Genomic DNA, 27861 nt, shown 5'->3' with positions numbered 1-27861 from the left:
AAAGAAAAAGTATGTGTGAACCCTCACATGGGAGCTGGCGGTTGCTTCTGCCATGGCAGACTCAGTAAAGACACTGAATCGCTTTGCTGCTGATCGTGGGATTCGCTGTAGCTGAAATAAAAAAACTTTCAAAATGCAAGTCCAAAGATACAAGCCCTCACAGTACAGTCATGACAACCCATGTAAAACCTCAGAAATTCCAGAAACAGAGAGATTTCAGTGTCGCTGGAGTGGTTTGTGCAGTGGTCACAGCAGCACGACTGTCCCCAAGGCAGAAGGGACCCGTGCACGCGTGGTTGCCTACAGCCACGTTCTGGTGGCCCAGAGGTGGTGCCACGGCCACAGCTTGTCTGCTGGGCATGCGGTGAACAGCGAGTGGGCTGTGTGCCTGACAGCACCCTGCAGCCTCACAGCAACAGAGGGGGGAGGAAGGAAGAAAATCCTCCGAAACCAAACAAACTGAAAAACCACTCACCATGAGACCAGGCGGCCCACGTGGTCCCTGAATGCCTTTGAAACCAAGGTCCCCTGGGGGGCCCTGCAAGAAAAATGAGATGCTGGGTCCCCTCGATAAACATACCCCATGTTTATGCCCCTGCTTACAGCTCTGCTGCAAGGACCGAGGTGCTGTCTCTTGTATATGGGAATGGGAAGGTCAAAATCTTAAAAAATTCTCTTCCCACTCCTGTTTTGCAAGCCCTTTACTTTCTACAGAAAACAAAGCTGTCCTCTTTCACCAGAAAAATTATATGCTGATTAAATGAGTCTACATTTCAAATCAAGGCTCTCAACATTAGGAACGCATATCAGTGTCTCAGGTACAGGGCGACGGCTGATGGTGGAAGTACAAGTGTCTGGAAGACATTCAGGTGGGGAAAACAGCTCCAGGGTCTGTAGGACAGCCCTTTTCCCTCTACCATCAACCCATTTTAACAGGAATAAGCTCCAACAAAGCATGTGTAAATGCATACTCATTTAACAAATGAAGATGCATAATAAACTAAAGTTGGAATCACAATTCAATTTCAATCGTTTCTGCAGAGCTGCTAATAAGGTCCTTGCAACAAGTATTGCATTGTCCGCCTCCAGCAAAGGGAGGCTAGAAAGCCAGCTGGTCACAAGACAGCCTCTTACCTTTGGCCCAAACATGCCCACAATCCCTGGAAATCCTGCCTCGCCAAAGTCTCCCTGCAAACAACAGCCAAGACAAACACAAGAACAAAGAACAACAGTAAGTTCACACCGAGTGGCTGGTCACTCCAAGAGTTTGGCCGTTCAGAGAAGAGAAATCCATTAGCATTCCTCAGTTTAAGCAGGAACGATGAGGAAGAGGTATGAAAGAAATCTGAAGGAGGAATTAAACAAACATCGGGCTAGAAGCAACTCCAGAAGATCTCATAGACTCGTAGATTACTCAGAGCTCACAGACTAAGCCCTTTCCCCCCCCCGAGATGGGAGGCATAGCTACGCTATTTCTAGCAGACGCTTGCCTAGCTTGGACCACAGCAGAAGCAGGATGGAGAGGATCTACTCTGAGACTGGTCTTGGAAGTTCATGCTGCAAAAAAAAAAAGCCTCAAAGCACTTTTCAACAAGCTCTTCTTTTGTTTCTAATACCAGCTGGACTGACCCACTTAAGGATAGTTTCAAACTATGGTCATTCAAGTTGTCAAAGAAGTGCATGTTCCTACAACATAACCTCCCACTCAAACCCAGGAAAACGGTGCAGGGATTTTTGCTCAGTTTCTGAGGAAAAATAAAAATGAAATATTTGGAAGGCCATCAAGCTTGGATTAGCACATAGCATGCACTCTGAGAATAAAAAACCCCACACTGGGTAGCATGTCCTTACGTAAACACCCTCATTTCACCATGTTTGAGATGTACGTCCTTCGATATTTGTGGGCTTCTCAGATGTCAAAATGCAAAATGATTCAACGTTAAAAAAAAAAGGGTCAGAAACATACACCAGATGATTCATCTACAGCCTTAGGAACATGAGAGGTGGAAAAGGCTTGTTTGGACTCTCGGCAGGACTATGTGACCCATGCTGGATTGTACTTTATGGGATGTTTTACAATGTCTCGTTCAGCCCAGTTGTAAATGAGTCAAGCGATGGGGTTTCCACCACCTCTATTACAAGGCTATTCCAGAGTCAGTCAAGAGACCTCACTGTTAGGGAGCTTTTCCTGCCACGACAGAGAGAAACTGCTTGGCAAGAAAGAGCTTGGTTGGACTCAGTGGAGCATAAAAAACTTTCCAAGGATACAAATTGATTTAACTGCCCATTTATGGATCCTGGAAAGGAAAACTGCTACTAACGGAGGACTAAGGATGTTCCTGCATCAGGAGAACCAACCAAGCCCTCTTTCTAAAGGAATTTAGGGCAAAAGTAAATGGGAAGTCACAAGTCTTTAAACACCATGGAGTCCTCTCTGCTGAGGGAACCTGGTCACCAGTTACGCAGCAAGGAAGGCAGCGGCAGCGCTGGGCAAAGGAACCTGCTGCCTGTGGACGCAAGAGGCAAAGCAATATTGCTGCTGTGTTGTTGGCTACCGGCTTTCAGCCTGAATACCGCCCTCACAGGGTTTTATATAACTTATACAAACAAGTACATTTTAATTGAGGTAGTTGGGGTTCACCTTGTTCCTTGTTTTGTATTAGTCCTAATCTCTCTTTTCCTCATGTTAGTTTTACACCCGTGGCCTAACTAGCCCCCCCAATGGTGGTCCCAATCTAAACAGCTGAAGCGTTCCCAACGGCAAAGCCCGACATCAGCGCTAACCTGGGCAATCCCGCTGCACCGCAAATGGGAGCAGCAGGGTTAGGAGCCTGCCTTGGAGGGGGTGCTCTGAACTCGCAGCTGCACCGCCCTCAAACCTGCGCTGGTGACGCCTGCTCCTGGACCTCCTGCATGCCCTGGCAGGGCTACAGACCCTCCTCGGCTCGCACCTCTGGATGGCTGGGGGTGCACAGCTCGCACCGCACACCCACCACCTCCCACCGGCTCCATGCGCTGCTCCCGTAACAGCCCTCCTGATGAGGCTGCTGAGGGGTGTTTGCGGTGGCTCTGCAGCCCGGCTGCCAGCACACCCCACAGCCTCGTGACCTCAGGCGTGAGGATGACGCGAGCAGTCGTGCTGTCCTGGGGAACGCGGCCGTGGGTCAGGCAGCTCTGCGCGCAAGCGAGCAGTGAAGAGCAGGGAAGCGCGCACGCTGGGGAGAGCTGTGCACTCACACACAAGCTAGTTATGGGCTCCCCTGTAAAAGACCCTCCCAGGGTTCACCCTGCTACCCCAGCCTGTGGATCTGCACCCCCTCCTGCAGGAGACAGCTTGGAGTCAGGTCTGGCCAGCCCGGTCCATCACTAACCGGCTGTCCTTTGGGTCCCGGCTCGCCAGGGCTCCCTGGAAGGCCCGTTCCTCCCGATGATCCTCGCTTCCCTGTTTGGCCACTCTGTCCAGGCAATCCTCTTTCACCCTAAAAATAACAGAATTCAAGTAATTCCAAAGAACAGGAGCTAAATATAACAACACTCAGTCGAAACAGCCATAGATGGAAAGCTGGAAAAGGGAATGCGGTTTCATCAGGAGACGCCTCAGGTCTGCTAAGGCGGATTGTTGCAGGATGCACAGTGTGAGACCAGCGATGGGCACGGCTAGGTCCCCTCCGGAGCCTGACGCAGAGCAGGAGCTTCAGCAGAGCTGTACTGCCTGCATCGGGGCCAAGGACAGCGAGGGGGTGAAATGCTTCTGTCTGCGCCTCCGTGTGCTGTCTGTCCTGCCCTGCAGTTTCCCATCATCTCTTCCCCCGGCAGGCTGGCAATTGATAATTAATCCATCTAAAATGCTGAAGACATGCCAAGCCTTCAGCGGGAGGACTTGAATCCAGAGGCTGCAACGCCAACATTTCCCCCAGCACCAACACCGCAGCCCCCGGACAGGAGAGGGGTTCCGAGAGCCACCACCACGCTTCGTCCCCACCTCCTTCCCGCTGCCCAGCGCTGGGAGCAGCGCAAGCCCCAGCTGCTCCATCTGGGGCAGACTGGGAGAGAGGAGCAAAGAAGGCGAGAGCCTGGGATGGCAGAGCTGCTGGGAAAGGGGCACATTTCCCTGGAGGCAGGGAACAAGCCTGTCACGGTGACACGAGGGTCTTTCCGCCCTGCCCGGTGGCAGCCTGTTATTCTGCCCGAGGCAGCTGGAGGGCAGCAAGTGACAGCTTAAGGACGATGTGCTGCGGGAGGCGTGATTTACATCCGAGCCGATCACCCCTCCAAACCCAGCTGGAGTCTTCCTATTTACAGAGTCTTTCTACAAGCGGCTGAATTGCTGTTGGCCCAGTTCAGATCCTGCGGCCAGCCTGGACCAGGGCAAGGACCAGGAAGAAACCTCAGGGTCACTAAAGCAGCCTGTCCCGGCTTCCACCCAGAGCGATGTCCAAGCCCACACCGGTTCCAGCCAATCCAAACCTGTAAATATATCTGCTAAAAACCAAGCAGCACAAATTTCCCTTCAGCAGTTCAGGCCTCGCAGAGCAGCAGCTAGAGGACACCTGGATTGCCCACGGAGCCATCCATCCCGGACATCCTACAGTTCCTTTGCAACTTCTCCAAGACCATGGTATTGTAGTCAGGTTTCTAATGAAAGAAGGTTAAAGTGTTCGTAGTGTGGGTACGTGTATCTGTAGGCTTCTGAGCTCAGTGACCTTTGACAAAGGAGGAAGGTCTCTGGGACACTCAGCTGCTGTGAACCTTGTGGAAAAGGATGGATGGATGGATTGGATGGATGGGTGGAGAGAAAGATCTACTGAGCCTCTTGCTATGTGAAAGATGGCAACAGGAGTTGAGACTTTATTAGACCTTGGAGAATCCAAGCTCTCGAGACAACAGGCTCACAGACTGGTTTGCGCGTAGCAGTATCTTAGGGAGTCAGAAACTCACCTTGAATCCTGGTGGTCCCTGTGCCCCAGGGAGTCCTGGTATGCCAGGGTTCCCTCTTTTGCCTGGCATCCCTGTCACACCTTCTTCCCCATCATCACCCTGCTCTCCCTAGAAAAGAAGCCCAAAACAGTTTATGAAACAAGATGTTTTTTCCACCTCTGCAAAGCCTCTGAGGTGACAGGGGAGTGGTGTGATTCTGCCCTCCGCAAGCACCGTGCATCTGGGCATGGGTGCATTTGCGGCGATGCATAGAGAAGTCTGTGCATGCAAGTATCTGTCAGACTAGAAACACAGGTTTATTTACAAACTCGGCCATGCAAAGGCAGCTGCTGCCTCTATGTGCATGTGAGATATGAAGAGGAGTATATGATCCACTCTGGGTACATGTAAACTGGAATATCTATAGCTGGACTGGATCTGTTTCTCTTGTGCTATTTTTTAGCTTTCCAGCTCCTAAGCTGCATTTGCTGTTGATGTTACAAGGTTACAATTGCAAACTCACCAGCATCCCAGGCACGCCATCCTTCCCCGGCACTCCATCCACTCCAGGGGCACCCTCTTGACCCTGCCTTCCCACCACTCCTCGAGGACCTGGTAGCCCAAGGATGCCCTAAAATCATAAAGGTGTTAGTGATGGAGCTCCTGGACAGCCTTTCCTGGGGCAGAAAACTGAATTTTTACCTACCGGTGAGCCTCTGCTCCCTGCATTGCCCCGTGCTCCTTGCTTTCCTTTTTGACCCTGCAAGTATAAAAAGAAAGACATCAAAAATTGCAGCAGTTCTAGCACAACTCCACTTGGGAGCCCGACTTCAGGGTGCGCTTTTGCATAGTGGTTGGAAAGAGTTTTCTAAAAAGGAGATTTATAAAGTAAGTTGCTCCAACACAGGGGAATGAACTGCTATTTGGTTTTATTACAAGTGATTCTTCGTACGTCTTGAGAGTTCTAGGGCAGGAATGAATAGCTAGAAGGCAAGGACCTACATTTTTCCTAATACAGAGCAGATGAGGACAAATAAAGCAGGATGAACTCAAGGGAGGACTCAGTGCACTGGCAAACATTAGAACAAGATGCTTAAAACCTGCATCCTCTGTCAGTTCATTGACAGCACCGTGCTGAACCAAGGACCCAGCAACTCTTCTGCAGGCCGTTCAGTAAAGAGCTTTTCTCTGCAAGGTAGTTCCCTCTATTTTGGAAAGTTAATGGAAATGCAAAGGCTATCTTGTGTCTAAAATTTGCAATGCTGCTTTGTGAATAAAGACATAAAAGAAATACTCCTGAGGTTTATTAGCTGTAAAAAGGATTAATTTCTGCAGAATGAATGGAAAACTCAGCCTCATCACCTTCACCAGAGCTCTCTGAGTGAGGTCATGCACTAAAGCACTTTTAAATTGAAGCACTGCATTTTCTGTGCATTGTTTCTCCATCTGCAGAGGACCAGGCAGGCCAGCTACACGAAAGAAATGCTCCTGGGGGTGCTTTCTCTGCTATTCATTAGACCCAAAGGCAGTTCCACATTGTCCATCGATGGGTTGAGTTTATTTATCTTATCACCTGGTGCACTTTTTGCCAAGAACGCCTACTGTAGGTTAAACTATCTTCTGGCATTACCCCAGCAGCGTCAGATTAAAAATCCTGACATCTGCCAAAAGGGTGCAAGAATTTGCTGAGTATTGAGATCACATGCTTATGTTTTAGCAAATAATGTCCTTGATCTGTGAGAATAATTAGCAAGCTGTCATTATAGCCAGATGTGGAGGCAGGAGTAGGTATGAGATACCCCAGTGAACCCTGAAGGACCCAAGCGTACTGTGTTTTCTTGCTCAATAAAGGCAAGAAGTTAGAGGGACTTTTCCAAGAAACATAACTGCATGGATAAATGGGCTCCAAATCTGGAAGGTTTCAAGCCAGAAATATTTACAGTTCAAGTGAAAGAGAGAGACACTTGCCTGGCTCAGACCTCCTTAGGGACAGACGAGCCAGCTGTGGCTGGAGGCACCACAAACAGGGATACGGGAAAGGGACACAACCCATGGCAGTGACTAAAGACCTGCCCAAGATTCACCCATCGTACTGGAGCTGTAATTCTCTTGATCTTCTCCAGCTCCACAAAGCCAACAAACTATTGGGCTTGGACACTCACATACATGTTTACAGCCCTCCCACTAGGTTCTCCACAGCCTTTCAAGGCGTAGACCATAGGCCAAATCACACATGCTGGGGAAAAACATGAGAGTCCTCTTAGACGTTTTCTTTAAACTTGGGATGCTAGAAATCCACCCTACTGAAACCTACCACATCACCTTTGGATCCCTTTGCTCCTGGCTGGCCTGGTGGTCCAGGATCCCCCTACAAAACATAAGCAAGAGAAATCTGCTTGAAATTCTCTTCTGGCAGGACCTTGCACGAAGTACAAAGAACAGCATTTTTTGTGCCCTAACAATGCTGACTGTATGGAAACAATTCAGGGGAACAGCCTGTGCTCAGACAGGGCCCCTGGGGAAAAAGGAGCAAGGAACTGTCTCCAGAGAGCATTTAACAGGGTGTCAACTGGGGAAGCAGCAATGCTACCCCCTCGCTTGGGTGGCGTTTGCATTCGTGGAAATCATTCACTGACTCCCAGATGGTGCCTGGAAAACAGTGCCGAGAAGTGGGCAGGAAGGAGCCCGTTTGGAGAAAGGTACTGCAGAAGCTACGTGCAGAGTGAGGAGTTTATACAGGGATGGCATCTTCAGTGTTGGTACTACCTCCCTCTTGCACGCTGCAGCCCTTCCTTATTTCGCCTGGATGTCAGCTATTAGAGAGCTGCCAACGGAGGAGTAAAGTGGAGAGGGTATTTCACTGCTGTCTTAGTGGTCTCCTCCGCATCATGCATGTCCTCCCTCATGTCCTTTTCTTCTGGCCATCCAGGGATTTCTTGTGTGTATTTGTGTCAGGGGCAACTTCTGGACTAACATCAAAGAAGAGGTAAGCCAGGACCCACTTGCAGAGCTCTCCTTCCTCCGCTTGCTTCTGAGCCATGTGTTTCTAGTGACTCTTACTAAAGACAATCCAGAGCTCCCGCTTCCATCTAAACTAGCGACATCTGAGGGGCTGCCACCACTCAGGATAAACTGCATCTACTGGGGAACGCAGCGGCTCTACCCATTTCTAGGCCGTAAGACAGAGCACTAAGGCTTTACCCCAAAATAGCATCTGTTCTTCCCAGCAGCCCTACAAAGAACGGGAATAGATTCAACTTTATTTCTCAATACAAACCATGTCTAATGTGCTGCTGCACTCACACTTGCAATAGCCCCTCACACAAATTAGGTGCTGCCATGGGTAGCAAGGGAATAAAAAGTCCTGCCCTTAAATTTTGATTTAATTGAGCTTTTCATAAAGGTACTGGTCTGAGAGGGAACACCATGCGGGCAGAATAATACGTTCTCACCTTGTGCTGGACCAGCTCTCACCAGCAGTGTGCCAAATGTATCATTTCCAAGCAGACCCTTTCACTGTCACTGTCACCTCCCACCACCCATCACCTGACATTTCCAGTCCCTCTTGGAGCGTTCAGAAAAGACAGTTTTGGAGACAGGCTTCTGGGAGCACCCCCTGCTCAGTCACCCACTTGTTAGTCTCAACATGTGGCCCCAAATGCCCCCTCCGTGGGCCTGGCTTACGGAAACGCTGTGTCTCACAGCCCCCACACGCCCCTCACTGCAGCCCTTCCTACCTTCCCTCCCTTTTGCATCTCCTTTTCACATGCACGTGACATAGGGTAGCTTACAATGAAGCAGTATCTCTTACAGGTAAGCCTTGCTGTCCAGGTTTTCCTCTTTCTCCATCAAGCCCTTCTTGACCCTTAAATAAAAAAAACCAGAGGGAACACGTTTGTTCTTGGATACTTTTGTGGCAATGGGAAACAAAAATGGATGCAACATGCTGTACGGGGCAGGAGAAGGTGTACATATCTGCATCCTGCTAACACAGAAACGTTGGAGTGTGCGTCCTCCATGATTTCTCATTGGAAAGAACTAGCTAAGAGGAACTGCTAATCACCATCTAAGCAGTAAAGAAGGCTCTCCAATGCGCCCCTAAGCACAAGCACTAACGTCAGCAAACAGTTGGAGACTGCTGTTCTACGAAATCAGGCAGCAGCACTGCTACCCTGGTGAATTTAAACTCTTCTGTACATTCCTGTAAGGGGTCGCTCTGACCAGCTGCTTTTGGATGGAGGTAGGAGTCCACCGAGCCTTTGCAGATCAGCACCAGCTGGCTGGAGCTGTCCCGCACAGAGGGCATCAGGAGCACAGGGGATCGGTTCATACCCCTGGTGTTGTTTTTGAGAGAAATCTCGGTAAGATTTCGGAAGCTTCCAAACCTCCAAGTTAACAGAGATCTTCCCAAGAAAGTCTATAGCCATGGGCACATCAGTCTTGACTTTTGTCCACCATCGACATGACCACTCTTGTGCACATCTTCCCCAAGGTATTTTCTTGATAATCACAGATATCTCTGATGAGATGGTCCTGCTCATTTTCAGTCTAGTGTGCTTAGGCAGGTGCATGGCCTCGTGAGGTGCTGACCTGCAGGACCTACATTTGCCTTCAGCAAAATTTTTACCATTTCAGGTAAAGTTACCTGAATTACTCGTCTGAAACATGGCCACGTGCAGCGGCTGACCAGGGACAACAGCGAGTTACGAATTGTGACTACTGGGCAAAAGGTGGACCTTCTGCGGGCTGATGCAGGTTGGAAGAACTTCCTCAAGACAAACATTTCTGAATCATGTATTGCAAATACTTACAGGATAACCAGGGTCTCCAGGCTCCCCTCGATCACCTCTGTCACCAACAGGGCCCTACAACACAAGAGTTAAGGTGGACGGAAACAATGTCATCTGCAATATCGCAATGGCCTGTGCATGTTCCACAGTAAGGAAGAAACCCAACTAATCCACCTGCAAAAATCAGGCCAGGATTGAGTAGGGAAGGGATTTAACATCTTACTCTGTCTCCAGGTGGTCCCTGTGGGCCTTCTACCTTCCCGTCATCGCCTTGTTCTCCCTGTGAAAAAAAAATGCTACTATTAATATAGGCAGCATCTATATGGCAGGTGCTTCCGTACAGACCCGGTTCACTCGTCCCATATTGTGGGCCCCTAAGTCAAAGTCTCTGTTGACTTATTAACTTTTCATCCAAAGAAAGTCTAAACAATTTTTTTTGTTTGTTTTTTTTTTTTTACTTTTCACAACCTAGACTACATGGACTCTTCACATGGCTTTCACGGTGGTTGTTTCTGCCCGGTTGAACCATCCTCCCTAAGGAACCAGGTGCAAAGGGTTATTTTCAGCAATTCTGAAAACGAAGCAAGAAGCACATAATTACAACAACATGGGAAATGGTTCTCTGCCTCTGAATTTTATTGCTGACAGTTAAACCAAACTCTTTCATCAAGGACTTCCCCACCCTCATTGAGTGCTGTCCAGGCTGTCATGGGAACCAGGGTGGTCTGGATGGGCTCCCTGGTTGTGTCACCATTGTGGGCTTCTCTTAGGCTGCTCAGGTGACAGGGTCAGCCCCTTGCACACTCACTGCATGAGCCCCTCCACTTGCTCCCCAGCAAGAGCTCAGAGCTCACGGTTTGGCTGGCAGATAACGTCACCCAAACTGTTTATAACTGAGGTCTCTCTAAAACATCCACAGAGAGATCCCTCAAGATTTAACACAGACACTATTTCTTTTAATTTTGTTGTATAAGTCACTTAGGGTCATGGTGTCCTATTTTCTCTGGAGTCCGGCTCAGAGGCGGCTGTTTCTTTGCTCTCCATAGAGGATTGCTACATTCCAGCTCCTCCAGTTTTTGGCTACTTCATATCTCTGAGTCCCCGGCACTCTGGCTCTTTAGGATGAACATGTCTCAGAGCTCCTTTGATGTTGCAGCTACTGGAGAGAGGAGGTCTGGGGGGCTTCTGGCACAGCAGAGCTGCTGTGTTTGGAGTGCTTGGGGTTCACCTAGAGCCTTGAACATCCAAATCTCCACAGCTATGCAGAGCCAAGTTTTCCACAGACTTCTGTAACTCTCAGTGGTTGTGTCAGCCCTTTCTGGTGTATTTATGACTGTCTAACTTTCTCTCTGGGCTACTCTCATCTTCTGTTTGAGTTGCAGCTGCTGACAGTAAGGGTGCTTCAGCAACTTCTCAGTGATCCTGGCTCTGGGAGAAGGCATTTAGGGTGCCTTGCTTGTATGTGATGTCTGGTAATGCACACCTGGAGCAGTGAATAACCCTCCGTGAAAAAGCTCAGAGAGTGGAGCCCGTATCTTCTTTTCTGTAGGAGCTGGGTCACGGCTTGGAATCTGGGCTGTGCCACTGCTGAGGGACACGCTGACCCACACTGACTTCTCACGGCTGAGCACTAGGATTGATGTTCACAGCTTGGTGGAATGAGGCTTAGGATCTGGCAAAATCTCTTGCAGTGAACCTTGACAGACAGCAAAGAGCTCAGCGCACCCCTCTCCATTACACGCTTGATGACAGCGGCATTTTCTTTCCCTGCAGCTGTGACGTGTGGGATGAATGTCACCAGGATTTCATATGTACGCACCGGTTATTGCCTTTAAGAGATCGTGTGCTGGGTGGGGTACTCCAGCATGCTTGCCTGGAGTTTTGAGGAGGTATCACGGTAGAAGAAATATATAGGGAGAAACTGTGCCAGGATGGCTTGAGAACATAGTACTGAGCAACATGGATGGAGAAATTTGGGTAGCAGAGTAGAGAGAAGGAAAAGCAATGCCTAACAGGCTCTGCCAACAGTTTCCAGTGCTACTGAACTTGCTGGTTGAAGTCAGCAGCAGAATATCTGGCAACTGGTTTGCTTTCTAGCCACTATCAAAGGAATGTAGGCTAGAAGGAAAACAAAGCCACCGCTTCTCTCAAGACTCAGAGAAAAAAAATTAAAAATCCCAGTATACGTGTTACTATGCAGAAGTCTTGGCACCGATTGCTTCTTCCCAAATGTGATGTGAACACCTTGCCATCTGGGAGCTGTGACGAGCACCATGAACACAAAGAAAGCTCATAATTCTGGAGACCCTTGAAGAGCATCAAGACTCACAGACTTTCTCCCCACAGCTGAATTGTGGCTTCGTGATCTCTTGAGTCTAATTCCTACCTTGTCCTTTGTCTTCTGACTGAGAAAATCCTGCAGCCTGGTCAGCTCTAGGACTGCGAGACTGAGCTCCTCCAGGACTTCCTGATGCCTCAACTGCTCAAGAGGGAGATGAAAGGTCTGCGCTAATGCTTTGGAAAGTTGCAGTGAAAAAAAAGTTAGAGTAAAGGGCAGCAAAGTAAACATGTTGGGATACAAATGGAAAATGCATGGAGAAGGGAAAGCTTGTTGTTGTTGGCTCCTCTCCCAAAGTGAGATACACCAGTTTGTAATTTTTAAAAGGATCCCATCTGGACTGCTTTAAGCAGCTGCCAAGTGCAGGCGTCTGCTCTGAGCAAGGCCTCTTTGAGGAGCTGTAAATGTATTAAATGCGGCGGAGTAGCTGGCTGGCATGGCACAAGGGAGCTGGATTCCACAATACATGCCTCTCACTAAGGCGCTTTCTTCTCTGGAAAAGGGAAGACCTTCCCCACCATTATACATCCTCCTTCTTGGGCACAGCTAAGTTTACCACTTTGTTTGAAGCTCACAGAGCAGCCATGGTCCCTTTTTCCTCTTCACTTCTCAGATTCAGGCTTCCATTTTCATGTTCACATGTGTGTGCAAAGTTACAGATGTCTGGAGGGAAGGAACCCATCTATCCTTAGGCTGGGATCCAGGCAACTCTTAGGAGATAAGAAGGAAGAATGGACAAGAAAACTTAGATGCAAGACTTTTATGGAGCACCTGGATGCTGCAGGAAACGGTGCTGGAGGCTCAGCATGCCACGCTGTGCTCTCCTCCTTCAGACAGAGCTCTCTCCAGCAAGGTGCCAGCAGACCTGATGACCTTCCAGGAAGACATGAGATCTGGCTGTCAGTGGTCATTAATGGACCTGCCTGTTCTCAGCAGGATGCGTTAGATGCTTTAGTGTCTTTGTCAGGCTTCAGTTTATTCATTTTATCATCAGCATTGCTGTGCTCTGATGACACCAGATACATGTTGTTTCTGAGGAGTGCTCTTCTAGTGTCCATTTGCAGAAGAGTATTTTGTTGGTGAAGGGGAGAGTGCTTCACTGAGCACTTTAGATTAATAATTTGGGGATCATTTGCTACTGAAACCATGGGAGCTTTCTAGCCAGGCGCTCAACTGACAACGTGCTTTGTCATGAGCTCTGGCATTGGTATCCTGGGCTGGCAGTGCTTGGTTAACACTTGCCACTTCCCACACGGCCACTCAGCAGAATGCACCTGAGGAGGAATGCTGCTGAAGTCTGGGAGAGCAAGCGGTGCAGCTCGGGAAGCGGATGGGACAGCGTTAGAAATGCTGGGGGAGGAGAGGAAATTCAGCAAGGGAGCGATGGAGGTGTGGAGCAGCAGGAACATCACCAGCTGTTCTTCCATGGATGCGTTTCAGCAGCAGGAAATGAGAGAAAAAGCTGCATGACCATTGTTCATCCCCAAAGCAAAATTTCTGAGGCTTGTGAATATCTTAGCGGGACAGAACGGTTCACCCTGCCCCACGGACTCCCGGCCATCAGCACGAAGATCCACTGCTGCGCAAGGGGTCTGGGGGCAGAGCACAGGCAGCAGCGTGAACAGGGCGTCCTGACACCTAGGAGCCTGAGCTGGAAGGACACATTCACAGCCCCAGCAAAGACGAGCCCTTGGGATCTCTGTTCCACCAACTCCTTTGTAAGCCACGAAGCTCCGGCTTGCACACGTACAGCTGCAATCGCACCGTGTGCCGAGGGAAAGCCGAACGCGCTCTTGGTGCTGGGGTGTGGAAAATGTGCGAAAGGAGTCTGTGCACCTTTCCTCCTCACGAGGACCCCACGACTGACCAGTCCCAACTACCATCACTTCCCCGACCAGTCCCAATTACCATCGCTTCCCCGAGCAGTCCCAGTTACCATCGCTCCCCTTCCCACACGGAGGGAGGGAGCGTCGCTGCCGCAGGCACGCGAGGGGCTCCGGCGAGTCCAGCCAGCCCAGCTGGGCTGTCCCTCAGCGCCCCGCAGCCAACTCCGACAGGAAACCATTACAGCGTGAGTCACTTCTCCAGCCTGAGCTGGTTATGGCTGTGCTGACTCAGCAAAAAGGGAAAAACACAAGGGGAAAGCCACTGTGGGAAAAGGGCTCTGACTCAGGCCAGCTGCAGCAAGGGAGCTCATCGAGGGGCTGGGGGGGATGAGCAAGGTAAGGGGGTGGCAGGCAATGAGGAAAACGGAGTGAGGGCAATAGAGAGGAGACCAGCTCTGCCTTGCTCACGACACAGTATCGGCTGGTTTGAGCACAGACGGGCAGCTGAAGATAAGCTGGTTTGTGCAGGGTGTTGCTCTGGCTCCATCACAGAAAGCTACTAGCCTGATTTCTTCTGGCTTGGGGGTTGAGCAGGATTTCTGCGGATGCAGGAAAAACTCATCCCCAGAACGCATGCTGGCTGGCTCAGGCAGCCGCGCAAGGGCACGTGGTGCTTGGAAAGCGCGTGCTAGTGGCGTGGGTGTCCTGTGCGGATCTGCAGCAGCAAGGCTGCAGCACAGGCTGTGTAGGTGGCCCTGCTGTCGGGGTGTTGCCTCTACCGCAGGCAGAGGAGGAGGGTGCAGACGCATGGGTGTTACGGCAGCAGGACAGAGTCTTCAGTTCAGCCTCCATGCCACGGAAGAGGACGTGGCTAAAGTCTGTGAACTTACCTTTTCCCCCTTCGGCCCTGGTGGTCCAATTGGCCCTGGTGGTCCTGCATGCCCCTGTGGAGAGCAGACAGCACGTGAGGAGATGGAAAGAGCCGCCTGACTGAAGGTCCTCCCTGTTTTGCTGCCAGATCTTGCAAGCCCTGTGTTGTGCATCCCAGCTTTGGAGGGACATGTGGGTCATGGCAGAGCTGAACCAAACACATCTGGAGAAGTTGTGATGGTGCAAACAGAGACTAGAGAACAAAACTGAACTCAAGATCAGAAATAAATCATGGGTTAAGAACTATTTTGCATTCTGGGGTGGCAGTTTTCCTGCGTTTGAGAACAGACAGGAGCTGGAGGATGAAAATGAAATCCTTACCTGGTAACCCTTTAAGCCAGGCTCGCCTTGAGCACCCATCCTTCCTGGAGCACCCTGGAGAGGCAAGCACAGAAAGCACCATGAGAGCAGCCTGTGGGTATGACCTAAGAAGAGGATGTGCTGGACTATGCAAAGCTCAGCTCCACACGGGAGTGCAGCCACCTGTTCTCCTGGCCACGGGTGAGCTTTGCTGCGGCCATCTGAAGTGCTCCTGCTTGGCTTTACCCACTCATACACGGGGAGTGATGCTAGGAGTCCCTTCTATGTCTTTGCCAGGCTGTAGCAATAGGTCCCCCACCTCATTCACATTTGCTACCAGAAATGGCTGCATAGTGTGTGCCCTTCATCAGCCCTTCTGGATATTTTTATATCCAAATTAGCTTTGTGCTAGGAAGTCCACCAGCAAGACCCTTCTCATGCATGACCTAATCCTAAACTGTTGGGAGGAAAACTTTTGGTGGTGGTTCGGAGGCCAGGAGTTTTCTGGGTTGTGATGAGGGCACTGCAAGAGCTGTTTATTGCACCTTTAGCAGACAGAACAAAAGGGTTTAAAGTCAGATCATCAGATTAAAGTGAATCGCAAACTTTCCATGTAATCCCATTTAGCGTGGAAGAAAGCTCTTTCCACAAGACAGAGACGTGCTCAGTCCAATAGACTGCTGCTCAGATGTTGCTTCGCTTCCTTATGAAATAATCCATGGAGGCTTTGCTAAGGAATATGAAGGGAGGATATATGAGGAGGCCATAAGTTTTAGTGCAGGAAAGCACTATGAGCAGAACCATTACTCCATCACTCATATCACTCATTTGCTACTGTTCTGAAACATCACCATGATTCCTTGTTCATAAATAACTCCTGCTTTTTCACAAAGTTTACCAAATCTAGTTTCCTTACCAGCCTGTACTGCGTGAGGAGGTGCTCACCACCGCCGCTGTCCCAGTGCCTCATGTGCCTAAAGCAAATAAACTTTCTTCCCTCTCCGCCATACTGCTGTTGTTCTCCCTGCAAGCCTCACCTTCAGTCCCTAACTCAAACCCTTTCCCATGCTGTATTTCTTCTTGCTGCAAGTGTTTTAGTTAAGTAGATCAAGAGTGGGTGTAGAAACAGGGCAGAAGTCCAAGGCAGAGTTCCTTATAACAACACAGTTTGACTTGGAAGCAGCTCTTGCTATGAGTGTGCAGTCTCAAAGGGAAAGATCTTAGTAAAAAATAGCTTATCAGCTCACTCCCTTCTCAAGAAAAATCCCCGATATTCCAGCCCATCTGGGGAGTGGTGAAGAACCGCCACGATGCAACGTGAGCTGGGTTCACGGGGCACCACCAGAACCACCCCCACAGAGGGTCTCCTGCGCAAGGGTCGGTGAAACCCAGCTCACAGCACGTCTGTGCTCTGAAGCCCTGCTGGGCTCTCTGCTTCACTCGGGCCTGTGTCCACCACTGCTAGTCACGTTTCTGCGTGTTGCGTTCAACCCTTCGCAGAGCTCTTCTCACCATAGGTCCCAGGGTACCTCGGGATCCTTTGGGGCCTTGGTTTCCCTTTGGCCCCTCCTTCCCTGGAGATCCTGTCTCGCCGAGCTGCCCCTGGTAGCCCTTGATGCCCTGCAGAACAAAAGCAGCGGCATCAGTGTAGGACAAAACCGCTTCTACAGATAAATATCAAAGATGAGCAAAGAAAGGGAGATCCGGAGGAGGAGACGTTATCAACAGATGTTCCTACCTTCTGGCCAGGCTTGCCCTTTTCCCCCTGTTTTCCTGGTTTCCCTTCTGGTCCCTAGGAGAGCAAAAAGAGCTGTTGGAATGGGAAAGCAAAGTAGTCCCATCCCAGCCAGCCACTCCCAGGCCACCTCCCTGGTACACTCAACCCTGACAGCATCCTCAGCCATCCTACGCTATTCCCGTGGCAGCTAACAAGGAGGCTGGGAAGTCACGAGGTTAAGGCCACGATTCACAGTACCACAGCCTGAGTTTGTTCTTGAGCTGCTCCAACCCGTGCAGAAGGAAATCCCATTGCTTAACGGTGGAAAGGTCTCTGTGCCCACGTGGCTATAGGGCTACATGGCTGAAAGGTGACGTTCTTCATCATCAGATCACACGTCAAATATAGGTGGGTGATGGAGAACTCTCATCTGATGTGTCCTTCTGTCCTCACGGATGCAAAAGAGGGTTCTCAGAAGTGCTCCTTGAAGACAGCACCCACTGAACTGCAAAATGGCACCTACCCAGCCACTGCTACAGAAAGGGCTGAAATGTGGAAAACGCATTTACTCTGCCCCCCACAAAGCGTTTCCTCTGGTCTGCAGACAGAGCTGCCAGCTGTGCACGGCGGCTGTACAGAGCTGTATCCTTCACCCTCAGCTACGGCTGGGTTGGATATCAATGCTTTTTGCAGGGTTTCAGGATACTGGCAATGGGACCATTGCCTCAACAGCAATTCTCCTTGTTTTTACCTTGTAAAATGTTTTCATTTTCCATCTACCTGCCGCACACAGCTTTCTGCTTACAGTGCAAAACCCTTCCCTCTATTTGTATTGTTATTACTGCAACACACAGCACATAGAAACTGCAATATACTGATCAGGTGTCTAGAAACGGAGCGGGGTGCAAAACTTCAGGCGGCACCCACAGCAAGGAGAGACAGAAATGCTGGCTGGCTTTGCACACCTAGTGTGGGTGCCTCACAGGCAGCAGAACCTGCCACCCCTCCTTGCACGCACATGGCAGCAATCAGCTGTGACGAGCAGCTAATTATAGCACACACCCTCCTCAGGGAGCCCAGGGAGTTCATTTCTTCAGTGTTTGACCCCGTTGGCTGTGAGGCAGACAACATATTTTAGATTTGACAGAAAGAAGCACAAGCATCACCGAAGAAAATAACTCATGTTTTTTGGCAATTGCAACAAGCTTTTCAACAGCATCTCCACACCAGCACGGCATCTCTCCCACTGCTCTCCCGCCTCCCAGTTAAGGTGTAATTGTCACCGCCATTGATGCTGTGGTCTCAGCTGAACAAAAGCAACTTACAAAGGCAGCCGTATCGGAGGGTTTTCCAACTCTGATCTGAAACCTGGGCCTCCTAAGTGCCTGCTTGTGACACAAAGGAGTAATTCAGACTTACAGCCCTAAAGAATTGTGCCGGTCCTTCACTTCCCCAAAGGGAACAGCTCCGTTTTATCTAAGTCAAACATTTCAAGAGCCCACCTTGCCAACACTGTTAGAGCTTCCTAAAGGACAGGTCCGTGACGAGGAGTACACGAGTCCCGTTCTGTCATCTCTTCCATACTGCTTGGGGGTTTTGTTTGCTAGTTTTTGCTGCCTTTCCAAGAGATTGCTTTTGGAATTATTTTCCCACTGATGCTGAGCAGCTGCGATACAAGATGAATTGTGGGTGCCAAGCCTCCAGCATTACCCACGTGATTTACACTTTTGTCATGAGTACAGAGAAATCCCCACCAAGGAAAGCATCAGCCTGAGGGATGGCCATGCCCACCCAGCCCTGCAGCTGGCTCACCACTGGACCTGGTACCAGGTTGCTCAACTTCCCTGCATGTATCGGTTGTGATGGGTGTAGTGAAGTAGCCATAACGCTCACAGACCCTGTTCTGCAGCAAGACCGTGATGCTTAGTGGCTTGAAAATTTGGAAAGCGAATAGTGGAATCACTCACAAAAGTTTTTTGTCAACACAAGATGTGAACAAATAAGAAAACAACTGGGATTTCTAATTAGTTGCATAGTGTTTTTCCATTGGCCTCCCTCAGCTGTGCAGTAAGATCTTTTGGAAGCACGGGCAAGAGATGTTTCTTGCAAATGGGAGAAAGCCGGTTTTAAGCTAAATCTCTTCCTGGCCCCAGTGGTGGCCAAGCCCTTGATCTTCTCCGGCAGAGTAACTTTGCACACTCAGACATGCTCCTGAACTGTGGTGCTGTAACAGCTCTTGAAACAAATACTTCCATCCCCAGGATGCTGCGTTACACTGTCTGTAAAAAATGCAGACACCAGTGCACTGATGGTTCCCTTTTATTGTGCAGGGCAGAGGGACCCTGATCACAGGGGGAGGTCATGAGGATCTCAGAGCTACTTCAGAAGAGCTTGAAGTACAGCCTGGTTCCCTGCACCCAGACACAGCTCCCCTGGAAGCAGTGACTGAAACTTGCTTCTGCCCTGTACTGGAAAATGTCTTTGCTTTTTAAGAAGACAGGTTCAAGCCTTAAATCTTCCCATCTGAGAGACAAAATTTCCACACTGCTCCTAAAAATCTGCCGTCATTCAACTTCATACTGTACCCCTAATCATGAAGTAGACACTGGGTAAAAGTCACTTGGGAGAGGAAAAAAAAAACAAAACAGAACCCCAACTTGATGGGGTCCTTGATGGTCCAAGCCCTGCTCGCAAAAATAAACCTGATCCACAGAAGACTGTGCCATGTTCAAACAGGGTCTCAATTTTATCTGGGTTCTTTCAGCTTGCCTTTCCCTGGTGATGGAGTGCAAACACTGATACGGGCTCCAGTAAACTCCCTGTACTGGGTTTTCCCCTTATGACGCATTGGCCTCATAGACAGGGATGTTCATCCACTCCAGAAGGCTCTCCTGGGTCCTCCAGCTGGGGTGCGGCTCCTTCTACGTTGCCGGAGAAAAAAAAAATTGGCAGCATCTCCAGCTCTTGTCAGTGATAGTGAGACCAGCTGTCACTTGCAGTAAGCCATGGAGATCTTCCTTTGAGCCTCCCTCACAGCTCTTTGCTCTCGTCTGCCGGTTAAAAGCTTTGCTGGTATAAATAAATGGGTCAAACCGCTGGCAACTCCATCAGCAGAGACGTGGCTTGGATCTTACAGCCTGAGTCGGCTCCTCGAACGGAGAAAGCTCTATCAGCAAAGGGTATTTCTGTGCTCTACCAGCACGCTTTCTAGGACTTTGGCCAGCAGAGCTCTGCTGGTGAGCGGGAAGCCTACCACATGTCTGATTTTCCTGGATGTGCTTTCTCCAACGGCACAGGAATTTTGCCCAGATGAATTCAGAGGCAGTTCAACACTTGTCTGGGGTTCCCAGATATGTGATATCTCTAGTTGTGATGTTCCAGATGTGGTTGCTGCTTGTCGCAATCCCAGATGTTCACAGGGCACATACACAGTGGGGTCTGCACGGTTCCCAGAAATCACGGCACTCTCACATGCCACACGTTACACAGGCAACGACAAGCCCAGCAACAACTCTGGCAGCCTTCAAAAAAGGTCAGATCGTTTTTCTCTCCATTCTTCTAACTCATCTGTTGAGGGATGGAAAAATCAGAGCCAGAAGGGGGGGGAAAAAATAAGGATAAGGATAAACTTCAGTGAGATTCTAACTTCATTCAGGGTCTCCAATGTACATCAGGAATCTAGCATCTTTTGGTACCTCTGTCACTGCAACATGAAGTTCCTAGTATTCTTACTCTCTTTAGCAGAGACAGCGACGAAGGGCAGAAAATGTACAAAAGTCTATAAATAAGAATAATTAATTCTAAGTTCTTTTTGTGGGGTTCCAACCAGTTGGGTTACTGTGCCAAGGCACTACACATTTGTTGCTTTTATTCTCAGAATTTGTACACATTTTGTTGTATGCTTTGGGTTACTCGTTTGCTGAGAAAACAGATCTTTCCAAGCTTTTTCTATGAGTGGGATTATTTCTCTCTGTATACTGTGCTCTTCACTACAGATGCATAGCAGCACCTCCAGAAGGTGATGGTATTTGTGAACAGGGACAGTGGAAAGCAGTGGTTTTACAAAGTTACATGCCTTCAGGTATGCCAAAATATCCAAGGAAAGCAAAAAATTTATCACCTTAGGTCTAAGCAAGTTTTAAATTTCATTGCCAGCTTCGATAAGAACCCAATTCTACAAATATATTTTTTAGTATGGTCTTAGATATTCCCCTAAGGGAAAAGCGGGATGGTTTAATTTCCAATGCAAATTGATTAATTTTCAAGGTAAAAAAAGGCTTTCAGCTGCTGCTGGCCTTGGCAGCAAAGTCGAGTCTCTTGCACGGCACAGCAGTAATGTTTATTGGGAGCAAAGAGATGAGCAGCCCAGCTTTGAATTCTCAAGACATCAACAGTTCCAATCTATGTTACGACAACAACATCCACAGCAACAAAAGGAGGAAGTTGAATGAACTGTGGAGAGATATGCCCTAAACGGAGCCAAGCATCAAACAGCGTTAAACCCCAAACTTCCCCACCGCCAGGATGCTGTTACGTGCCCTGCATCCGGGGAAGCGGTTACACGATGTGACTCACCGTCCTAGTTTGACCCAAGGGGAACGGTGGCTCTTGGCACTCCGGAGGATAGATCGCTCCGGCTTTGCTTGCAGACTTAGAGCACGGTGCGGGAGGGAAGCTCTGCGAGGGCGCAGTACTGACGAGATGGCTTCCCAAAGCCCAGCTCAGGCAGGCTCAGGATTACTTGGGACCATTGTGGAGCAGAAGCATATTTTCTACTTTTTTGGGTGTCATTGAGTGAAGGGTTGAGGTGTCTCCTCCCTACCAAAAAGGGTTGAGGTGTCTCCTCCCTACCAAAAAGGGTTGAGGTGTCTCCTCCCTACCAAAAATGAGGCAGGAAGAAACAGAAGAACGAGGAGGCAGCTACTGAGTAAAGAAAAGAAAGTGCCAATGGTGATGGCGAAAAAAAAAGGTGATAGTTTAGGCACTGGATGTAGAAAGGGCAGAAAAGCTAAAGCAGCAATAAAGGTAGGAACCATGAAACATAGGATGAGCATGCCCATATTGTTCAGGGCCCAGCCAGCGAGCTCATTTAAAGGGAAATGAAAAAGCCCCATATAATTTCCTACTGCTCAGCAATGTCTCCATATGAGAACCCCTACTTAATAAACTTTGATCGAGAGAAGCCTCCCCCCATGGAGGACAGTTCACAAGCACTCAGGAAATTAGTGGGATTATTGGGGCTGGGCATTTGAAGACATAAATGTTTCAGATTTATAAGAAACACATTTCATAATCACTCTGCCTAGCAGTAGTTTGGAAGGGGAGGAGACAGGGCAGCAGCTCCTGAATGAGTTTGGGGAAAGAAGAAAGACTCAACTGTTCTCGGGAAGAAAGACCTGATTGTACTGCGAGGTTCAGAGGGCTTCATGGGATCGCTGGGAAGCAATGGGCTCTTGGCCTGCCTGCAGAAACCCGAGTGGTGAGTGCAGGTAGAGCTGGCTGGCTGAACCCGCAGTAAAAGCGTGATGGGGAAATCCTATAAAAAGATCTCAGATGGAAAGACTACAGCTAGCGGCACTATGACTTTCTTTTCAGCTGAGTTCTTCAGCTTAAGATGTGGAATCCAACCCAAAATCTCTTATCCCAACCTCTCTGCTTTAGTGCAAATTCTTATCTGCATGCAGATGTTGCTCTGAAATATGTCGCTTTTGATTTTGTGGACGAGGAGGTCTATTTAACCTGGTTTTTCTAAGTAGTCCCAGTGTAAGGCAGCAAAGAGAATCAGGTACAGAGCAGTGCTGTGTGCTCTGAGCTGGTCTGGTTCGGTCTGATAGCCCTGAACTGCCTCTAATTTGCTGTTTCTGGGAAAATCCCTTTCCCCCCCCTCCTTTGTCCCTATTCCCTCATTTCTAAGGGAGACAGGAGAAAAAAGTGCCACCAAAAAGCTTGATGGTTGGGTGGGAAGTGTGGGAAAAGTGCAAGCCCTCACATCCCCACTGAGCTGCGAAGCTTTCATACTCGATGACACCAAAACGCTCCGAAGACTTCCCAGTGCTGGGAGCTGACAACTGGGAAGAAAGGAATAGCGGGAGCACTTGGGCAGGATAGCTCTGATTTACACTGACAGCAGTGCTTGTGCTCCTTTCTTCCTCCCCCAGAGACGAAGGGTTAATATCTTCCTTTTGAAGGACACAGATGCCCTGGGGTTGTGGAAGAGGAGGGGAATGAAATCCTCTCTTGCAATAAGGAGGGGAATCTCGGCGTAACTGCCCAAAAAGTGCATCTCCTTCGTCTGAGTCAGGAAAGAAACTGTGCCAAGTCAATGGGATTTATTTCAAATTCTGGCTCATTTTGACTCCTATTAACTCTAAACGAAGACCAGCTGGGATCAGCCTGCCTGCCCCAGCAGCAGAGAGCAGGCAGAGCTGGCTGACTCGCTGCAAGGGTGAGCACCCCGGCTGCAGGCAGCGGCTCCCCAGGACTGGGAGAGCTCTGTGATTCCCCACAGGATTCCCAGGGCTCACAGGCAGCCCTGGTCTGCTCCAAAAGTTTCAATGGATTTGGTGGGCTGAGTCACAGATACCAGCATAGCAGACAAGGAAAAAAGGGAACACCCCCCCCCCCCCCCGCAATAAAATCTCCCAAACAAAATCCAGCATGTATCTCTCCATAAAATGGGATGGCTAGGTTTCCACGGAAAAGGCTGAATGAACCTGGGGATATCAGCAATGCACTGATTATTAAAGCAAAAGAAGGAGAAACTGATTGCAGCTAAGGGCAGATTTGCCCAGGGATGACAACACGGCTTCTAGAAGGGGAAGGAAGACGGGCCTGTGGGCTGCAGCTACAGCACTCGGAGAGGCACTGACCCTCGCCCATCCCAAGCAGAGCTCAAGCAGCCTGACCGCATTCCTGAGCAACAACCTCACTTGCCTTTGATTTTTGGTGCAAAGCAAATACCTGCTTCAGGTTTTTCTGGATACTGGTCCACATGAGCAATGATGCTCCAAGGCTGTTACACACTGACACACCACGGCCAAGCGCAACCACCTTCAGCTATAGGAACCGGCCCTGCTGATGTAAGCAGGAACGGGAAAGGACAGGCTGTAGGGCAGGAAAAGTTTGTCCTGTTGTGTCCCCTCCTCCTGTGCGGAAGGGTAGCTGTGGCTCGGGATATGGATCATGCCCAAGCCCAGGAGACATTCAGCTCTGCAGCAAAGGGCCATTCCCCTTGGCAGGCACAGCCGTCTCTGGAAAGATCTACTGAGCTGTGTGGCCCGTGAGCCAACACAGCCTGTCCCGAGACCCTGCGCGGGGCATGGGAGCAGGGCTGGGGAGCGCCCGGCCCCCCTTTGCCACTGGCTGACTTGCACGACCCCAGGCAGGTCACTTCACTGCTCTGTGTGCCTACTGCTCACACGTTATTCAAGGGCAAGATCAGGAGTAACAATACTCATTTCCTGGAGCGAGGGTGTGAGGAGCTCGCTGTCACCACTGACGCGCTGCCGGGGTTGGCACAGCCCCCCCCTGCACACCGAGCCCAGTATCTTCCATCCCTTCCTTCGCTCAGTCGGAGGGTAACTCCATGCCTTCCAGTTGAGGGAGTTTAAGAAACTTTTTTCAAGTAAGAGCTCCACAGACAGCCCATAGACCAGGGCATGAAAACCAGCTTATCCAGGAAACAACAGCTCAGCATTTTATCAAAAAAAGCATAGATTCCTGCGTGGAGAGCAGAGATTAAAACCAGCAGTGACTCCAGGATTGTCCTTCAGCAGCCCCAGTGTTTTCAGGGGGCTGAATGCCATGCAACTGGTGTGGCGCTGCCAGCTGTCGCTGAGCTCATGTGTTTGGAGTGAATGGCTGGATTCAGCAACAGCAGAGCGAGGCACTTTGTTGCAGAAAATCTTTGAATCATGTTTCAGTGGCAGGAAACAGAAAAGAACAAAGAGAAAAAAAACCATTCTGGGACAAATTCTGCTGTAGATGATGTTTGGACAACTTAGTAATAGAGCAGTGCGTCGGATGAGAATGAGCTCCTGCTCTGCCCTGGCATCACAGGGCTCGGCAACCAGCCCCATCTCAGCTGTCACCACAGCACGCTGTTTCTGGAGCAACTCTGCTAGCTCCAAGCAGAAGGTCCGTCCTGGCCAGCAAGTCCTCCTTCCACTTTAGGAGTGTAGCCTGTAGATGATGGAGAAACAAGAACACAATGGGAAGGCTACTGTCTGCAGGACACCACCCAGCGCTGTGTGCGGAGCTGCGGCCGCTCTGGGGAGCGATGTGGCCAAGACCCCAGTGCTGGAGCCAAGAGCCATGAGTTCACCCACTGCTCCGTGGCTTTATCCTTTTCAAAGCACTGTGAGTTCCCTCAAAAAACCTTCTCAGATCTCCACCCCAGCCCAGCTCTGTCAATCTACACTCCTGGAGAGCAAACCAAAGGACTTTGGACCTTGTCGCATCGGAGCAAAATGATTTACCAGCCCTTAGAGCTCTTTTGGTCTGCTGGTGCACATCTGCACCAGGCAGCAGTGCTGGCACATGCAGCCAGGTCTTCTCTGATGTAATTGTTTATGGCGATTTATACTATTGGAGCATCTGGCTCAAAGCCTTCCGAGTCCTGACGTGGCTTGAATGACACTGCAGATAGGATTTCAGGTTAAAAAGGAAGTGGAAAAAGAACTCAGCTCCCAGTTTTGCTGCACAACGAGGGATTTTCTTGTTTCAGAGCATGTTGTATTTCATTACTTACAGGCTCTCCAATTGCTTTCCTGGAACTGTAAAAACTTCGCTATCAGATGTCCGCCTTGTACGACAACCAGCACATTACAAAAACCACAACGCACAGCTACGGAGCGCAGCTGGAAACCCACCGCCTCCCTCCTGCCAACTGGCCTGGGCCATTCGCACAGCCACCGGCGGAGAGTTGTCCTCCGAGGAAAGGCTGAAATGTCGTATTTTCTGTAGGTGGAGAGGAGAGGCAGTGGAGAGGAGCACTTCTGCAGGGGCTGCTCCAAGGGACTGCTTGCCTGCGTCCAGGTTGTTGGTTGCATACCGGTGACTTCAACCTTTGGCTCTTACCAACCCGTGCTGCGCAGAGCAGGGCTGACTGGCAGCCAGGTCCTTTGCAAACGCACGTTACTCTCCAGCAACGTTCCTTGGGTGTTTCAGGCTCCGTAGCACTAGCCTCTCCCACACTTACAGGTCGGCAGATAAATTACCTTTTTATTTTGGCAAACTACACCGTGAACACTCGCATTGCTGATGGATGCCTTGCCAGGGTTCGATGGGCCGTCGTATCTTCCCGTCTCCCCACAAGCTGTGGAGACATACCCTTGTCCTGCCTTGCCTGTACAGAAAGTCTGGATCTCCAGCAGGCAACTCCTGCTCCCTGCACTGTCGACCCCGGGATCTGCATCTTCAGGCTGCCTCTCTGAACAGAGATGCCCAAAGGGTCCCTGCTCTGCAAGGGGAAGAGATTTTCAGCTCTTTGCTGGTCGAATGAGCCAACCAGAGGTCAAATGGCCAAATTCAGAAGAGAGTCAAGATCAAGGGAAGGCCACAAGGTTGTATTAGAAGATGGAAACCGCTGGGAGGAGATGATATGTGAGACAGCAGCTCAGGAAAGGTGCACATCTCTGATGAGATTTTTGAAGTCTCAGGGGGTTCTTGCACTCCACTGTGTGTTCGTGCTTCAGGCGCTCAGATTTCTCTCTTATGACCAGGGGGACAACTGGCCCATCCCTGGGCTGAGCAGGAACTAAAACTGAACGGAGCAGTGTGAACTTGGACAAAGTGACCAAAGATAGAGGATACTTGCATATCTCAGCTCCAGCTGCCTCGATTCCTGCCAGCCACAGCTGTGAGACTCATGGACCATCTCAGTTGCCAGGTTTGTTTGCTGAAATCCACTGGCTTTGAAACATGTACAAACTACCCCTGGAGACTCGGCTGGGGCCTCCCTGCTCCTTTTGTTTGAGATTTAAAACCACAGTGGAAACTGGTTTTCAGATAGGTTAATGCTGGGAACAGCTGAGCCAAGTTAAAGCTAATGATCTCTGAAAAACGTTCCTTGAGCACCAAGGAAAGTTTGGTTGTGCTCAGTCGGTAATGTGGTACCGGCATCGGGGTGGCTTTCTGCAAAATGCAACCTCACTGGGTAAAGCCAGACGTGTCCCTGCTGCAGGGACCCATCACCGGGCGAACGTCTCTTCTCCTGCGTGACCCAGAAGGGCGGCACAGACCCTTTATGCTCCCCCCAGCTTCAGCACTGGTGAAGGTGCTCCAGTACCTCCCTGCACCGGCCACCTCCCAGGGAGCGCCATGACGTGCAGACCGAGCAGCTCCCTGCTCCCCAGCCCTGCCGCTGGCCTCTCGCCACGCCGTGTGCGCGGCTGGACGTCTGCGAAGTTCCCCAGCTTCTACCTGCGGCTACACGGGCCGCTGCCGGCGCCAGGCCTTTGCCCCAGGCTAGGAGGTGCAAAACAGGCTGAAAATGTACCAGCAATAAAGGCAGATCATTTCAGAGCAATTAGGCACCTCATTTCCTACATCTGCCAAGAGGACACTCCATAGTGAAGTGTCAGTTCCTTTAGACATAAGCAAAATAAAGATTAAGACTAAACATATCCTTATGTTTAACCTAAGGAAAAAAAACCTTCAAGAAGTGGTGTAGCTGCAGGGACTTGTGATGGAAAGGGTTTGTGCAGAGGCTGCCGCTGTTTGTGGAGGGGGTGTCTCTGTGGGTCCCCTCTAACGGCGAGGCAGAGGGCAACACGGGGCCGAGCCAAGCAGAGGAAAAGCTTGCCAACACGTCTGTGACTGCAGGCGGGCTTCCTCAGGCTAATATGAATGTCTCCCAGCAGCAGGTGAGGAGCTACACACTCCCAGATGGAGGTCAGTTTGGTGGCACAGGTGACTGGGCAGATCTTTGTGCATGCCTCCCGCTAACGGCACAGAAGCACAGCATCTCCCCTGTCCCCTTCGTAGCTGTGCGGGGTATCCCAACAGTATCAGAGCAGAAGCAAACATCTCCAGCCCAGTCAG

At 50.0% G+C, this 27861-nt stretch overlaps 1 protein-coding gene across 4 annotated transcripts in view; it reads right to left on the bottom strand.

Moving 5' to 3' along the window:
- COL27A1 (collagen type XXVII alpha 1 chain) overlaps positions 1 to 27861 on the bottom strand; it is a 189185-nt gene that overhangs the window by 7054 nt on the left and 154270 nt on the right. For all 4 annotated transcript variants that reach the window (XM_080401112.1, XM_080401113.1, XM_080401111.1 and 1 more), the window contains 14 exons: positions 16840 to 16893; positions 16614 to 16721; positions 15123 to 15176; positions 14762 to 14815; positions 9931 to 9987; positions 9729 to 9782; positions 8729 to 8782; positions 7232 to 7285; positions 5624 to 5677; positions 5441 to 5548; positions 4939 to 5046; positions 3372 to 3479; positions 1135 to 1188; positions 476 to 538 (listed from right to left, as the gene is read on the bottom strand). In XM_080401112.1, coding sequence (XP_080257238.1) covers positions 476 to 538; positions 1135 to 1188; positions 3372 to 3479; positions 4939 to 5046; positions 5441 to 5548; positions 5624 to 5677; positions 7232 to 7285; positions 8729 to 8782; positions 9729 to 9782; positions 9931 to 9987; positions 14762 to 14815; positions 15123 to 15176; positions 16614 to 16721; positions 16840 to 16893 — 984 coding nt within the window. The remainder of the gene's footprint in view (positions 1 to 475; positions 539 to 1134; positions 1189 to 3371; positions 3480 to 4938; positions 5047 to 5440; positions 5549 to 5623; positions 5678 to 7231; positions 7286 to 8728; positions 8783 to 9728; positions 9783 to 9930; positions 9988 to 14761; positions 14816 to 15122; positions 15177 to 16613; positions 16722 to 16839; positions 16894 to 27861) is intronic.

The sequence above is a fragment of the Falco punctatus genome, assembly GCF_963210335.1.
Source record: "Falco punctatus genome assembly, chromosome: 9".
NCBI classification, from domain to species: domain Eukaryota; kingdom Metazoa; phylum Chordata; class Aves; order Falconiformes; family Falconidae; genus Falco; species Falco punctatus.
This window is presented reverse-complemented; position numbering and strand designations above follow the sequence as displayed.